This window comes from Trachinotus anak, unplaced genomic scaffold (genome assembly GCF_046630095.1).
Source record: "Trachinotus anak isolate AG129_WGS33_773 ecotype Australia unplaced genomic scaffold, CSIRO_AGI_Tana_v1 ptg000040l, whole genome shotgun sequence".
In the NCBI taxonomy this organism is placed as follows: domain Eukaryota; kingdom Metazoa; phylum Chordata; class Actinopteri; order Carangiformes; family Carangidae; genus Trachinotus; species Trachinotus anak.
This window is the reverse complement of record NW_027273891.1, coordinates 436,807-452,051: the sequence shown is the minus strand read 5'-3', so window position 1 is coordinate 452,051 and position 15,245 is coordinate 436,807. Positions and strand designations below refer to the sequence as shown.

General features: G+C 43.4%; 1 protein-coding gene across 2 annotated transcripts; it reads right to left on the bottom strand.

Moving 5' to 3' along the window:
• Nucleotides 1-12: 12 nt before the first annotated feature.
• map1sa (microtubule-associated protein 1Sa) lies at nt 13-14,470 on the bottom strand. 2 transcript variants are annotated; one of them, XR_011687202.1, is made up of 8 exons: nt 14,277-14,470; nt 10,439-10,540; nt 8,285-8,367; nt 7,489-7,629; nt 4,115-7,355; nt 3,002-3,225; nt 1,933-2,915; nt 13-1,724 (listed from the first exon to the last, which is right to left on the bottom strand). XR_011687202.1 is itself a non-coding variant. In XM_071472812.1 (7 exons), exons 1-7 carry the CDS (start codon nt 14,431-14,433, stop codon nt 2,760-2,762), a joined length of 4,104 nt encoding a protein of 1,367 aa, XP_071328913.1. In that variant the 5' UTR covers nt 14,434-14,470; the 3' UTR covers nt 13-2,759. The 2 variants fall into 2 exon arrangements, 1 of the variants encoding a protein (XP_071328913.1); XM_071472812.1 differs by having other exon boundaries at nt 13-2,915.
• Between the last annotated feature and the right edge of the window lie 775 nt (nt 14,471-15,245).

Genomic DNA, 15,245 nt, shown 5'->3' with positions numbered 1-15,245 from the left:
ACTGAAGACACATTGTTAGAGGGCTACTTTTATTTTGAATTAATCATTAAAATTAGTGTTACAAGTAAAAATTTCCTTTGTGTATGTGTGTTTTTTTGTTTGTTTTTTGGGGGAGGTGGGGGTGGGGTTAAAACTATGAAAATAGATCACATTTCTAATCTTATGGCTTTCATGTAGTCTTTAGAGCCTCTGGAACAAAACATCTCCGATAAAGTTGTAATGTTATGAAAATAATCATCAGAAAAACATGAGAATAAAGTCATAATTCTACAAGTAGCACAGGCGACAGTCAGCAGCTCGTCACCGTTGTTGGAAAATGAACTGGTCATTATTTTAATTGGTGAGTAATAATTAACAAAACGCTAATGCTAGGCTAACAGTAGACATCTGAATCACCTGGTCACAATATTGAAATACGCCAAAATAAATCTGTTTTAACTCATTGTCAACAACGTTGATGAGCAGCCAAGTGTTACACAACAGTGCTACACAACAAGCTTCATCACTTTGTCCCTGGAAACTCCTGTTGTCGTCTGAGCGACTTGAAGTGTGTTTGTCTGTTTGATTGTGTTTGTGTTCATTATTATTATCGTTGTTATTATCATACATCTCTATGTGGAACCTCCTCTCTCGCTCTCTCTCTAAATAAAACTAACTTGACTTGTGTGTTCACAGTATCACATTGATGACGATGTTTTCTTCATTATAGAGTGTTGAGTCAACTTTTCTCATTAATCTTAAAACATTATGATTTTTTCTCTAAATGATGATGTTATAACATTAGAACTTTTATCTCTAAACATTTAACCTTTATTGTTGAAAAACACTCAGACAGAAAACAAACTAACAGTACGTGTTGTTCATAAAAACTGGTCCTTAAGAGTCACTCGCAGCTTTTCATCAACTTGAAATAAAAATGTCTGTTATCGTGACGTTACATTAAAAATTCCCTGAACTCTGATGGTTTTATAATAATCAAGTGGTTTTTAGCCCTTGAAGGTACATTGATTAAAGAACCTCAGGAATATTTTATTTTTATAGAACTGGACGTGAATCAAAGGGAAAAAAAAAATTTTTTTGAAAGGTTGAATTTTGGGGCTAAGATGGTGATGAACTCGTACCAAAGTTCAGACTCAGGGTGTTGTGAATTTTAAAAAGACAAATTGTAAAAAAACTAAAAAAAAAAAAAGAAAATTCAAAATAAATAAATAAGTTAAAAATTGAAATGTGTTTGTTTTGATTTTTCCAGGACGGTCAAGTTTTAGCTTCATGATATCAGTCGTTTCTACATAAAAAAAACAAAAAAAAAAAAAACAAAACAAAAAAAAACATAAAAAACCCCCCCAGAAAAGTACAAATGGAACGTTCTGAATGGAAACTGATAATTCTGATAATTGATGTATTGATTTCTCCTCAGAGTCAACAGGCTGCTCCTTTAAAGCTCTGAAAAGAACTACAAGTCCCAGAAAGCACTGCTGTAAGAACCATCCAATCAGAGAGCTCCAGACTGCAGGTGAAAGGCTGAACTCACTGGATAAATACAGACATTTGAATAAATTCACTTTTGGACCAGTTCAACAGCTGAGGCTCATGGGTAATGTAGTACACAGACCGAACTGAGGGGGAAACATGAAGGTCTGCTGCTGTATCTCTAATAACAGACAGAACGTTTACCAACAACTCACAAAGTAAAAATAAAAGCTACGTTTTTCTAACTGATTCTCCTTCACTACAAACAGGTGATAGATCTGATCTGAGGTCTGTGCAGCATGCAGTCGTGTTCAAACCTTCACTCCTTGAAACTGTTCAAGAAGCTGATAATAGAAGGGGGTGGTCCCACATGCATCTGAAGAGTTTCTGTCTGCTGGATCAGATCCTTCAACAAATCAACTGAACAACAGCACGTTCATTCACCTTATTCTACATCTCAACATCATGAGAAAAGATGTTCTTAAAGATGAGAAGTTCAAGACAAATATCCTGTGACAAAGATCGAGTTCTAACAAGGTAAGGAAACAATAATTATGTAATAAATATCACTTATGTAATTACAAGAAAAGTGATTGAATCATCCAGATGAAGAAATTTACCAGCTGATTATTGTCTATAACTCATAATTACATAATTACGTAATCACAAGGTAAAAATGACAACATTAAGATCTCATGATTGTGATAGAGATTGTGTAAAGAGGAGATCAAAATTATCGATAAATTACGCAGTAAAGATTGTGTAATTACAAGGTGAAGATCCTGAAACTCTGAAGTACATATCTCTTTATAAGAAGGTCTCATCTTTTAATCATGAAAATCATAATTTCTAATCTGTAATTAAGAGACTGTTTCTTTTCAGGTTCAGCTTCTTCACCTCAGGCAGAAAAACTGAATAATGGTCCCAGGATTAATTCTGTTTATGAAATACTGATATTTATCTGGTCAGGACACACCTCCTGCTAATGTGCTAATATTTGTCAGTAGGTGAGCTGAGGTCCTGATCCAGCATAAAGTATGTAGTGACAGGTGAGAACCATATCATGTCGTCACACAGGTGAACAAAATGTAAAGGAAATCGTTTGTTATGCAAGAGACTACAATCTCGTTCAGATACTTTAACCATTAAATTGACTTTAGCTCAGAGAGAGCTCAGACAGAAGAAAACATGTTTTTCATTGGTCTGTCTGTAACCATAGCAATAATAAAAGTCTACTCCTCCTCCACCAGTTTAGATGTGGGGTGGGCAGGGCTTTGAGGGGACGGGGCTCAGAACTCAACCTTGCAGGCAGGGAAGGTCTCATCCTGCATAGCCACAGTGCTGTTGCTACCCAGCACAGTGATTGACAGCTCCCTCTGCCTGTCGTGGGTCTCCTGGTACCACTCATGCATCGCCAGCGAATCAAATGTCGGGATCAGAGTCACCTGAGGACAGGATAGAGGAATAGGCAAATCAGGAACAGATCATAAGAAGGTGAAGACAAGAAACATCACTCCGTGTCTTCACCAACCTGGACATCCGGCCAGCTGCCTTTCCCCTCCAGCAGGGAGTCCAGGATGCTCCTCATCGACACCTCCTTCACTGGATCGTCGCCGCTGATGATATAATACGAGGAACGAAGTCGTCTGAAGAACTCCAGGTCCACGGTGGAGGAGGCGCCGCTGGATGGCAGGTAGGCTAGGTCCACGTAGACCGCAGAACCCTCAGACCCTGCTGAACCTGTGACTTTGGAAGCTGGACACAAGTGAGAAGAATGAGATTATAAGTGCTCACTACACAGAAACCAGTTCTTCTAATGTCCACCAAATGGAGCGGCAGGAGATAACTGACTGCAAGAACAGTACAGGGAAAATTCCAGTGTTTCTCCAGTAGTAACTGGTCAGTAATTTTACACCCTCACACTAACAGGACTGAACTGTTGGACTAACGTTCATATCTCAAAGGTTGATAGGTGGTTAACAGGACAGAAAAATGACTCCAACAAAAAATTATGTGTGGTGCCGGACTTTTGAAAACACCACTAATTCAGATCCGCCTGGCGGTTCATTCTTGACCTTGGATGTAGTTATACAAATTAATCACTACAAGCTCCAACCCACCTCCCCAAGTTGAACCTGTCAGGTTCATGGTGTAGATGTTATTAAGAACAGGGTAGATCATAACCCTTGTCCCTATTCAAGAGCACTCAGAGTGGTACACAGGGTAGACAGGTACAAAAAATGGACAATGAAAACCTTACGACCATGTTGGACAGTGATCATACAATGGGGACCACTTGAAGGATCCTAGTGGGACTCCTTTATGTGGCTGGACTGTGAGAATTCAATTTTATTTTTCAGAGAACTATCAGAAGTCTTCAAAACAGAGGTAACAGGACACTGGACTTCTGTATGACAATTATCAGATGTGGCTGAAAGCTTGGGGGCACCAAGTAAGCGGATCTTGCGTTAAGACTTTAATTAAGAGTAATGCAATGACAATGCAACAGCCACAAGTTACCTACCAGTAGCAGCAAATAGATTTGGCTAATACTTAATAGATCACATTTGGTACAAGAATCGGTTGATTTGAAACTTCCTCTAATTTGTTTTGTGTCTAAGACTGTGTTTCAGACTAGGCCTACCTGAGGATGGCATTTTTGCAGTTCCAATTCTGGATCCACCAAGTGAATTCCGGAATGATGACTTTATGTCAAGGCTGGAGGTCATCTTTAGTGACCCTGTTGAACTGCTAGGCTTGGACTTTCCATTCTGGGCTGTGGTACTTCCAGAGGTTCCCTTCTGCATTGTACCTGATGGTTTCTTAGTCTTAGCAACTGAACTCTTCAGATTCTTGCTTGATCCATCGGCCTCTGCATCAGCCATGCAGGCTCCAGGCTGGGGCGGTAATGGAGGCAGATCCTTGACCGGGGCTGGTGGTGGGTCATGGGAAGAAAGCTGCCCTGCCCTGTGGGTATACTGCAGACTAGGATGATCTTGTGGATGACTGGGCAGAAAGAGGCTACTGGAATCATCATCAGAGTCAACGTCTTCAGTGATGGAAGGACAGTCGTCTGTACCAGGTGGGACATCAGAGTCTGTGGCCGTCGGCAGAGAGTCACTAAATGATGTGGGTGGAGTTTCCTGGCTGTAGGTTGAAGGGCATTCACTGCTGCTCTGATCCTGGGAGTGGTTGTTATGGTCAGAAATGTCTGCTGAGAAACCAGTGGCGAGACCGGGGCTGATATGCTGCTGATGGTTCTCTGGGGTCTTCGGGTGTTGAAACTCACAAGGTGATACCAGACACAGATCAACATCATGTGGAACATCGGAGGTCAGTTCTGACATCCCATGGATGTTCTCTTCTGATCCATTTCCACAACGCCCATTATGGGATGACCTCAGAGGCAGGGCCATCCCTGTGGTGAAGTCTGAGTCACTAACGTGTCCGTTGGAGTAGACTCTGTCTCCCATGGGTCCTTTGGGTGAAGTTGCAGTAGGTGGTATCATTTGCTCTAAAGAAACCGACAGGGATTCATCAACTTCTGTAGAGTGAGGCGAGCCGACCTCAGCAGGCATGGAGGTGATGGTGGGAGAGGAGTCTGGCATCAGGTCCTTGAAAGGACTGAGAGTCAGAAGGCTGGACTGTTTATCCTGAGAGGATGTGGAGTTTTCCAGGCCCTCCCTCAGGGATCCCAGGTCTGAGGTCCTACAAGAACCTCCCTGGTTGTAATCCTCAAAGCCCAGACTGGACCCTCTTGCACCGAGGCTGCTGTCCTCACCCAAACACCTTATGTCCTCTTCAGGGGACTGATGGAAAGGGGTATGTCCTGCACTATTAGGGGCTGAATCTGCAGGAGAGACCAGCTCTAGAGTTTTCTCTTCTGAGCTCACACAGATGTCATCTGGTCCATTTTTCGGGGATCCCATGACTGGCTGGTATGCAGTTGGAGTAAGATCAAAGTTAACACTGAGATCACTTTTTGGTGTTTTGGCAAGAGGTGAAGAGGCAGCGGCCATTTCCTGGTTCATGTCCATACAGCGAAACATTTCAGGACTCTCCACTGTCAAGGTCTGGTTTCCATTGACCTTGGCTTTTTGACCACTGTTTCCATTGTCATCTTCCAATCTAAGTTTTTCAAATTCAGCTGTCATGTCCTCAGGTGTTGACACCTTGGAGCGATCAGCCTCTTTCTGGTTTTCCTGGTCCTTTGAACCTGGCTTACTCTTTGTTCCTTTGTTCAAAGTGTCTTTCTTTTGAAGCGTCCCATCTTTTTTTGTAGTCCCACTCCTACCCGAAGATTTTTTTATTTCTGTGCTTGCTGTTGATGCTGCGCTTGAAGCTCCACTTGTTGTCCTCTTCACTTCTTTAATGGCTGGTTTTGTTGTTTTCTTCTCCTCTGTCTTTACATCCCACTTGCTCTCTTTTTTTGGGTCAGGTTTAATGTCTTTCTTTGGTTTTGTACTTAGAGTTTCCTTCTTTACAAGTTCTTTCTTTTTCTCTGCACTCTCTTCACTCTTTACAGCAGCAGCAGGAATCTTCTCATCCTTCTTTTTCACTTCCTTTTTTTCTTCTTTTGACACATCTTTCTTTGGAACATGTTTTTCAGCAGGTTTTGGTGGCTTTGATTTAACATCTCCATCCTTTAATTTGGGCTTTTCTTCCCCATCCTTCTTGTCTTTTGATGCAGTGTCACCTGCTGCCTTTGGCTTTGTTTTCACCTCCTGTTTTTTGACATCTGCTCGTCCAAGCTTGTCTTTCTGTAAGGCACTATTGGGTCTGAATTCCTTAGAATGGGATTTAAGGCTTTCCCGACTCTCTGCTCTTTTTGGTTGCTTCTCAGTTTTGGATGTTTCTAGGTCCTTCAAACACACTGATGGATATTTGAGGAAATCTAGATGTTTGAGTTTTTCAAGCCCATCCAGAATTTTGGTCTGTGGGGTGCACCCTGGGAAAAGGACACGGATGATCTTCTCCTGAGGGCTGGATGGATGCCAGACCAGCAAAGCACAAATGGAAACAAGGCATGGTAGTGGAAGATTTGAGCCCTTTACATTTGATCCACTGTTTGGCCAAATCTGCATTAAAGCTTCAAATTCTTTACTTCCATTGACTGGATTCAGTGTGTACATTTCCAGGCGGCCGACTCCCATCTTTTGAAACAAGATAACTGGTTCTATAATGGGTCCGTTAAACCGGCTGAGAAGTTCAGGTTTGATTGCCAGTCTTTGTAAGTGCTGCAGAGTGAGCGCCACCTGGTCACAGCTCCGCAACTCACTGGGATCTCCCTGCATGGACTTCAATCTGTCAGGAACATTGAGGAAAACCACCCCAATCTCAGGAGAGATGAGGTTCTTCATCCAGTCCTCTTCAGTCTGAGATCCAGTAGACTTGTCTTCCTGCTCAGATACTTTCCTCAGCAGCAGACTGTTCAGTCCGGGGAGATTGTCCACACCAATGTGGGTCAGGAGTACCGAGTCGATTCTGTCCAGGTGTCGGACCAGTTTCCAGAAGCAGGAGCGTGGGTCAGAGCCACCGTTCACCAGGATGTTAAAACCATTAACAGCAAAGAAGGCAGAGTCCCCCCTCCCACCAGGGAAGATGTAGCAGCAGGGCCGAGAGAGTTTAAGGAACCCCACAGTGCTTGGCGGCTCCAGGAGGTCAAAGGGGGACCCTGGCTCCAGCGACTCTGAGAGGTATTCTGTGAACTCCTGCAGGCCCTCCATTTCTGGGAGGATGGTGGGAGGGTTGATCTGGATGTTTATGAAGTCTTGAAGGTTGTGTTTCTCCAACAGACCATAGTCCTTCCAAAGACCGTAGTTTGGACAGCTGAGGGTGAGGCTGGCCTTAACCAATGAGTCTACTGAGCTCAACAACTCTCCAACCTATCAAAACACAAAGAAACTACTGGTTTATAAACAATAATAATAATAATAATATTTTTTTAGTATCAAAAACAGCAGTCAGTCATGTGTGATAAAAACATCAGATAAAACAAACACTACAACAGGCTCTTACCTCCTCATCAGCAAATATGTGGATGAAGTCATTGAGAGAGAAACAGCCTTTCTGTAACACAATGTCTCCTGTCTCTTCGACACACTGACCGGCAAGAACCAACAGTTTGTGTCGAGATGAATCACAGACCAGTCGCCTGACCTATACAAACAGGAAACACTTAATACACTCCTCAGTTCTGTCAGAGGGTGAACTGCAACTGATCAAATCAGATCCACAGATTGTTCCAGTTTAGAGCAGCTCACATTGATTAACACAGTGCATGAAACAGCTCTGCAGCTCAGGAGGATTTAAATCATGTGCAACAGAAGGAATAAATTATGTTACAGATTCAGAGGCATGATCTCAACCAGAAGCAGACTGTGTTTCCCACAGGTTGAGTTTACTTGTGGTGGCACAGCAGAGAATTACACAGTTTAGAGCGCAAGGGTATAACCAAAGTTAGTTTTTGCAGCTATAATTTACCGATGTTCCCTAAATGCTTCACATACATTCTATTGATAGATGCTAAAATTTAATGATGTTCCCTAAGTGCCTCACTGGCTGGCAGCTCAGCAGCAACAGCAGCTCAGACAGGAGAGAGGTCAAAAATGAGTTTGTAATGTCAGATTTACCTGAATTAAACCCAGTGTCTTAATCAACATGGGTGGGTCAACCATGTAGAGCCTAAGTATGGGAATCGCTGCTGTATAGTAAATGTGACACTCTGACCCTTTTCAGGTGGCTCAGATATATGAGCCAATTCAACTTTAATGAGAGACCTTGAAAATGGAACAGGTTTTATTTCTGTTCTCACCTCTGAACAGACAAAGTCGTGAGCTGGATTCACCACAACCTGAGTGTCCAGGATGTCTCCACTGTGCTGCAGAGTCCTCTGACCTGCAAGAACAAAACATATCAGCTGCTCAGACACCAGACTGACACCCAACCACACACAGAGCTAACCACTTATCACTCAGGTCTCACTGAACTCTGTATATATGCAGGTAACTCTGTATGAGTCCATATGTAAGTATGACTGTGTGTTGGTGACAGCTGGCTGCTGTGACAGGAGGACGTACGATGTGTGTTAAAAAGTACAGTGTTTTATATCCAAGTCTGCACATCAGCATTGGCACAAGGGCTGGAATCATTAGTTGGTTATTTAGTGAGTGTGTTTACATGTGCGTCCTGGATGTGATCATTTTATATCCCAGTTATGTTTGTCCATATAAACATCTTATCCTGGCTTCAGAAATGTGCTACTGACAGAAACCAGTGACTTACTGACTGAGCTCAGACTATCACCTGACACCAAACCATGGTGCTGAGGGAGCGTCTCTCTTGGTTTTATTCTGACATATGAAATTAGTCTGTGACAGTGAAATGGCTTCAAGAGTTCTTGGTGTAAGGTTGACATAAAAATTAGTTTTTGGATGAATGGATGAATCGTTTGGATGAGACAAAGATCAGTAATCAGGTTTGTTAATATATTCAACACCTGTGTAAATGTCATGTAAAACTTTTTAAAACCTCCTCAGGCCTTTAATTGAGAGGAACTGCAGGTCTTCAGTGAATCCGGTCTGAAGACCTGCAGGTCCCCTGACTTTAAACAGTTCACAGACAAAACAGCAGGAAACATCAGGATCTTTACTGAACATCTGTTCAAGTCCTGATCAGAGACCAGTCTGATGATCTGGACGTTAGGTCAGGGGTTAGGGAAGTAGGAATAGGAAGTCATCTCCTTCCTTCCTATCAGCTGGTTACCAGGACAACAGTTGCAGAGGTGGTTTTGTCTCTTCTCTCTCAGAGGTCTGAGAGTTTGTTTTTCCTCCTTGTTATCAGTTGTCTGATGACATCACATACATTAATGAGCCTCAGCATCTGAGCATTCTGATTGGTTCTGACCTCCTCTGAGACCATCACATGGCTGCAGAGTGTCTGTGTGGAGGCTTGTACTGCTATCCTTGTGAGGACCAATTTCAGTTTTAGACCATCATATTGAGGACACCTCTGCCCTGTAAGGAAGAGTGAGTGAGTGTGTGTGTGTGTGTGTGTGTGTGTGTGTGTGTGTGTGTGTGTGTGTGTGTGTGTGTGTGTGTGTGTGTGTGTGTGTGTGTCCGCAGGCTGTTCAGCAGAGTCTCAGCTGACAGTGTTTATGTGTTTGAATCAGACAACAGACTGTCTGTGAACACACACGCACGAGTCCGCACACACACAAACACACAGGTTTTAAAATAACTTCTCCTCAGTCTGAGGAACAGATGTCATCATCCCTCAGAGGGATGTTGACCTTTGACCTCTGTGACATCTCACTCACAGTGATCCAAGTTCTGTCTCTAAAAGACCTGAGAACAGTTACAGACCCGATCTCTGAAACTACCTCCATCATGATTTATTCCTGCCAGTACAGTTTTTCCATTCTTCTGATTTTATTTTCACTGTGCACTGTAGATCTGAACCAGAACCAGAATCAGCAAGCCTTATGCTGGTCCCCAGCTGCCTCCTGAAATAAACAGAAACCTCCGATTTCCTCATGTTCTCCTAATGTTCTCCGTCGTCTGAGCTTTGACTGTATGTGTCAATGAGCTCTTCTTCTTCTGTGGTGGTTTATAATGGCAGCGACTGGAGAATCAGCTCCACCAGCTGTTAGTCTCCATCAACCAGTCGCCTCAAGATCTCACAGCAGAGCAGGAACCAGACTTCACTCAGGTGTAACTTCAGCGCCATCTGAATGAAACCTGACAAACTTCCTGTTCGTGTCACACAGTCTTTGACGTGTTGAGTTTAAATGAACTAAACCTGGTAATTGATCTGACTCTGACACTCTCCAGTGGAAATACTGGACTTTCTCTGCAGAGTCAAAACCTCAACCCCCAGAGACAGCTGCAGTATCCTGACCTCTGACCTCCAGACCAGTCAGACAGACCACAGTTATCTGAAACCTGCAGTAACACTTCCTTCCTCTCACCTCGGACGTCTTCTGACAGGAAGGCAGAGTGTCTGGACACAAAGAGTTTCAGCTGCTGATCCAGAACAGATACATCCAGATCCACAGGCCAACACCGCACACCTGAAACACACACACGCACACACAAGAACACAATAACACTCATTATTTAATGATCACATAGTTTGATAGAGATAAAAAGCTAATTTTACTGTGATCTCTAGTTGAAACATCGCGTCACAAATCCCAGAATCCATCTGGTGTGTATTATTAAGATGTCTTCATTTCATCCTCCATCCTACACCACAGCACCCTGACATCTAGACATTTGGATTTGTTCCTGTGTCAGCATCAAGTCAAAAGGAGGAGGTGTGTTAACTGTAGGTGAGAGTATCAAAAACACCATGTGTGACTCTCCTGTGACATGGTTTTATTTGTGATGTCAGTCTTCAGTCACTTTGTGGTTGTGATGCAGACAAGCTTCAGCTGAGCTCTGATTGGATGGTGACTCATCCAACACACATCACACACTCAATCTCTATCTAATCTGAGATCGTGTGTGTCTCCTCCAGCAGTGAATCAATAGTTTTCATCATGTTGTCCTCAGGCTGTCCCAGTTTGATCATCAGTGTGACTGTAGAGAATCCATCAGCTGAGAAGACTCATCAATTAACACTTCAGTCACACAGATCAGCTGACACACAATGACACAGATCAGCAGGAAATAGCTCTGATGTAAGGTTCCATTAATATCACAGACATCAGCCTCAGTAAGACTGTTCATGTCTTACTGTTGCTGTCTGACTGTTCATGTCTTACTGTTGCTGTCTGACTGTTCGACTGTTCATGTCTCACTGTTTATGTCCGACTGTTCATGTCTGTTCTCACTGTTCATGTCCGACTGTTCCTGTCTTAAAGTGCATGTCCCACTGTTGCTGTCCGACTGTTCATGTCTTACTGTTGCTGTCTGACTGTTCGACTGTTCATGTCTCACTGTTTATGTCCGACTGTTCATGTCTTACTGTTGCTGTCCAACTGTTCATGTGGCCGACTGTTGCTGTCCGACTGTTCATGTCCAATGGTTGCTGTCCATTGTCCGACTGTTGCTGTCCGACTGCACATGAAGTTAATGGAAACACATGTGGACGGAACAAGTCTCAGTCTTCATGCCGTTATTGGATAGGGCAGAGAGAGACATGACACGGGGAATGACACGCAGGAGAGGGCCGCCCGAGGTGGGATTCGAACCGGGTGTGTTGAGGACTATAGCCTCAACACAAGGGGCGGGTGCTCTACCCACTGAGCTAAGTTGAGTTCCTGGGTCTTTGACCTCACCTGGTCCTTCCAATTAACAAGATGCGACAATGTGTTTATTTCCTGACAGAGCTGAGCTGTGAGTGAACGAGAGTGAGTCCAAAATGGAGGAAGCTGTCACAGCCTATTGTCTGTGTCACTGAGCAGTTTTATTGGAGCTGCTCTGACAGGCTATAAACTGCTGCACAAACAGAGACATGTCACTTTGTGGTGTGACCGCAGCTGACCTTAAAGTCTGCACAGCATATCATCAGTACCCAGCTACAGCCGCTCATGACAAACACTGTCTAAAGGAGGACACAACAGCCCCATAGACTCCACCCGCCCTGGGTAAAGACTGTTGACCACAGTGAACACGAGGCTGCAGGAACCTCAGAGCTGCGACTGAAATCATATCAGTTTCTGTTTGTTGTTATTAGGGAGGTGAGGGACTCGTTTGGATTCCCACTCACACCTCCATCATTCACACAATATCTAAGAAGTCATTATGCTTCAACATGTCTGTATGGCCTGAACATCACTGCTCCCACATGATTATCACACCATTTATGATAAAGTCTTCACTGTGATAGGAAAAGTCCAGTTTAGGAGGGAACTGTTTGAAATCCTCCTCAGTGTGAATCCAGGCTGAACTAACTCAACTGCATTATTCATCATGTTCAGCACAAACAGCAGCAGACTGAGGATTAACCTGGTTTACCCCACTAACAGTATCCTGGTTAGGTTGTGCGTGTAAACATCTGACCCTGGTTTCAGAAACCTGGATACGTTACCTGGAATACTCCAATAAGACCAGGTTCCTGTGACCTGTGAACACCTGATCCAGGTGTCTGTATATTGTTGGTAGGTACAGAACACAGAGGCTTAACTGAACACAGATGATCAGAAACCAGATACTGATCTGATCATGTAAACAGTGATGTGAATAACCAGGTTTCTCGTGTTCTATGTTCACATTAGATCCCAAATATGATTAAAACCAGGACAGTGAAATGTTGCACTGACAGAAAAATCATTATTAAACTAGACTCTGGTGTTGTTCTGACAGTGTGAGACATCCTCCTTGTTTCTACTGTGTCTGACAGATTAACTGTTTCCTCCTCAGCAAGCAGGAGGCTGAAAATATTTAGTAACACCACTTCCTCTTTTGTCTTTCAGCAACCAGAAAACCAGACAGACTAAAACAGGTTGAAAAACAGACTGAAACAGGCAGAAAAACAGGCTGAAAAACAGACTGAAACCAGACTGAAAACAGACTCTGGATCTGACGGGTTAAACTTCAGGGGACGAGCTTTAATCTGAGCACAGCCCTCTTCTTCAGTCTGGATCTAAACTCTGTGGTGACAAGCTCCAGTTTATTCAGCAGTTGAGAAGATTAGTCATCTATCAGTTAACAAATTACTCTCATAATAATCAATTATGCTTATAACTGATTAATCACTTATAAAGAAAACCCAACAAACATCCTCTGGCCCCTGCTCCTCTGGGATACTGTCACAGGAATAATTTTCTGACACTTTGGAGACTTGAGCATTACTCAGAAAAAGTATTGATTGATACTCTGATACCGGAAATAATTATTATTTACTGCAGACAATAACCCTGTGATTATCTTCAGTTAAACCTCATTTAACACTGGGGCCTGATCACTCTACTGAATTCTACTGGATTCCAATAACTGGTCATGTAGTGATGTAGTGGTGAAATTAAGGTAAAGCTATTGGTTTATTCAGGTGTCTGACGGGTAACCCACCTTTACAGAACAAAATACAAACATCCGGTGAGGGGGGGTTTCAAAATAAAGGCCTCCTCAAAGAAGAACGGTGCTGCGACTTACACCTATTGAAAAGTGATCAAATTTGAGATAAAAACTGTGAAACACAGCAGTTGTTTGGGGATAATGTCCATCCTCGCATCTTAAACGTCCATCGCGAGTTTTCTGTGAATTAACTCTGAGATGTCTCAGCACCATTTAGACCCTTAGAAAACACCACCGGAGCCGAACCGGACTGAGTTTAGGCCACAGTCGGTCCTGAGCAGGACCGCATGGCCTCTGACAGTCCAGGGGGCGGAGGACGCGACTGAGCCCGATTCCCGTTAGAAATATCCCCGGTGGCTGGACCCTCATGTTACCGCCCTGCTGTTCAGGAGAAACGGTTTAACTAAACGAATCGGAGGCGGAAAGAGGAAACTAGTCACCGTGGAGCGGCTACGTTAGCCTGCTAACGGTCGGTGTTGATTGGCAAGCAGCTGAATGTGTTTGTTTACTCGTGGAAAGTGATTTAAAGCGCTGTTTTAACGGTGTCGGAGGCACCGTGAGCCAGGGACACGATGAAGAGTGAAGTCCCGAAGGGAAAGTGGGGAATAAACCGAGCAGGAGCATCTTTTTATAACTGTTTTAGACACAACACCAGCAGCGACGTCAGCTCATCCTCACGGGTTTTATTGTGAAAGGCCCGCGGACTTCCCGCCCTGTGGACCGCACGGCAGCGGCTCGGTGTCCGGTTCTGTGGATCCGGTGCCGGTTATCTTCACTACAACTCACCTGACTCTATCTGCCACAGCAGCCGCTCCAGCAGGCCGGCGGGCTGCAGCGCTCCCACCACCACCAGCACCGAGTAATCCGCCGCAGGCCGAGCGGAGCCGGGACAAGAACTGGGAGAAGAACCGGGACCGCCGCCCCGCTCCACCGCCGCCATCATGGCATGGACGGTCCACTGATGACGTTACCGGGACACTCACACCGGCCCCGCCCCGCTCGGATTACAGGCGGGAATACGCGGCAACTGGCACACGAGGTGGCCAATCAGAGAGGAGAAGTGTGCAGCAAAGCGAGAGGATGGCGAATCAGAGGAGAGGGCGGCGTTCAGGTGCTGCTAAGGGGAAATCAGCACCGATAGATTGTTAAAACTGCTGAGCTGAAAATGAATTTGAAACGCTTTAATTATGTTACATAAATGTAAATATTTAAAGTTTAATAAACAACTGATGTAAAATAAGTGTGTCAAATAAATATTACATGTTTTCTGCTTTAAAATAAAATCTTTAAGAAAGCTAAAGAGTGAAAATTCCTCAAAGTTATTTAAACAAATGGCAATTAACATTAAGTGTTTTGTTTAATTTATCGTTTAACTCACTTAAGTTACAAAACATATAAATTCAATCCAATGTGTGCATGAAGAGATAATTAATCTGTAGCTACATTTATAACAGTATAGCACATCTTCAGTAAAAAGAAATAATATAAAACCAACTGTTTAAACAAGGGTTTTTGTTTGTTCACTGAAATTTTGATCATCATTTTTCATTTGTAGCTATTTTCAGTGGCAGTTGAAATGTATTGTGTGTATCTTTTGTTTTCTGCAGTGTGCACTGTGCTGTTGTATGGAAGCCTGTATATGAATTACAAGGCTCAAGCTTCAACTACAACTTTATCAATAGATTCAAACACACACAAAAATGTAACTGATGTTTAAAAAAATATTGGTTTAACAAAACAATACACATAAATATG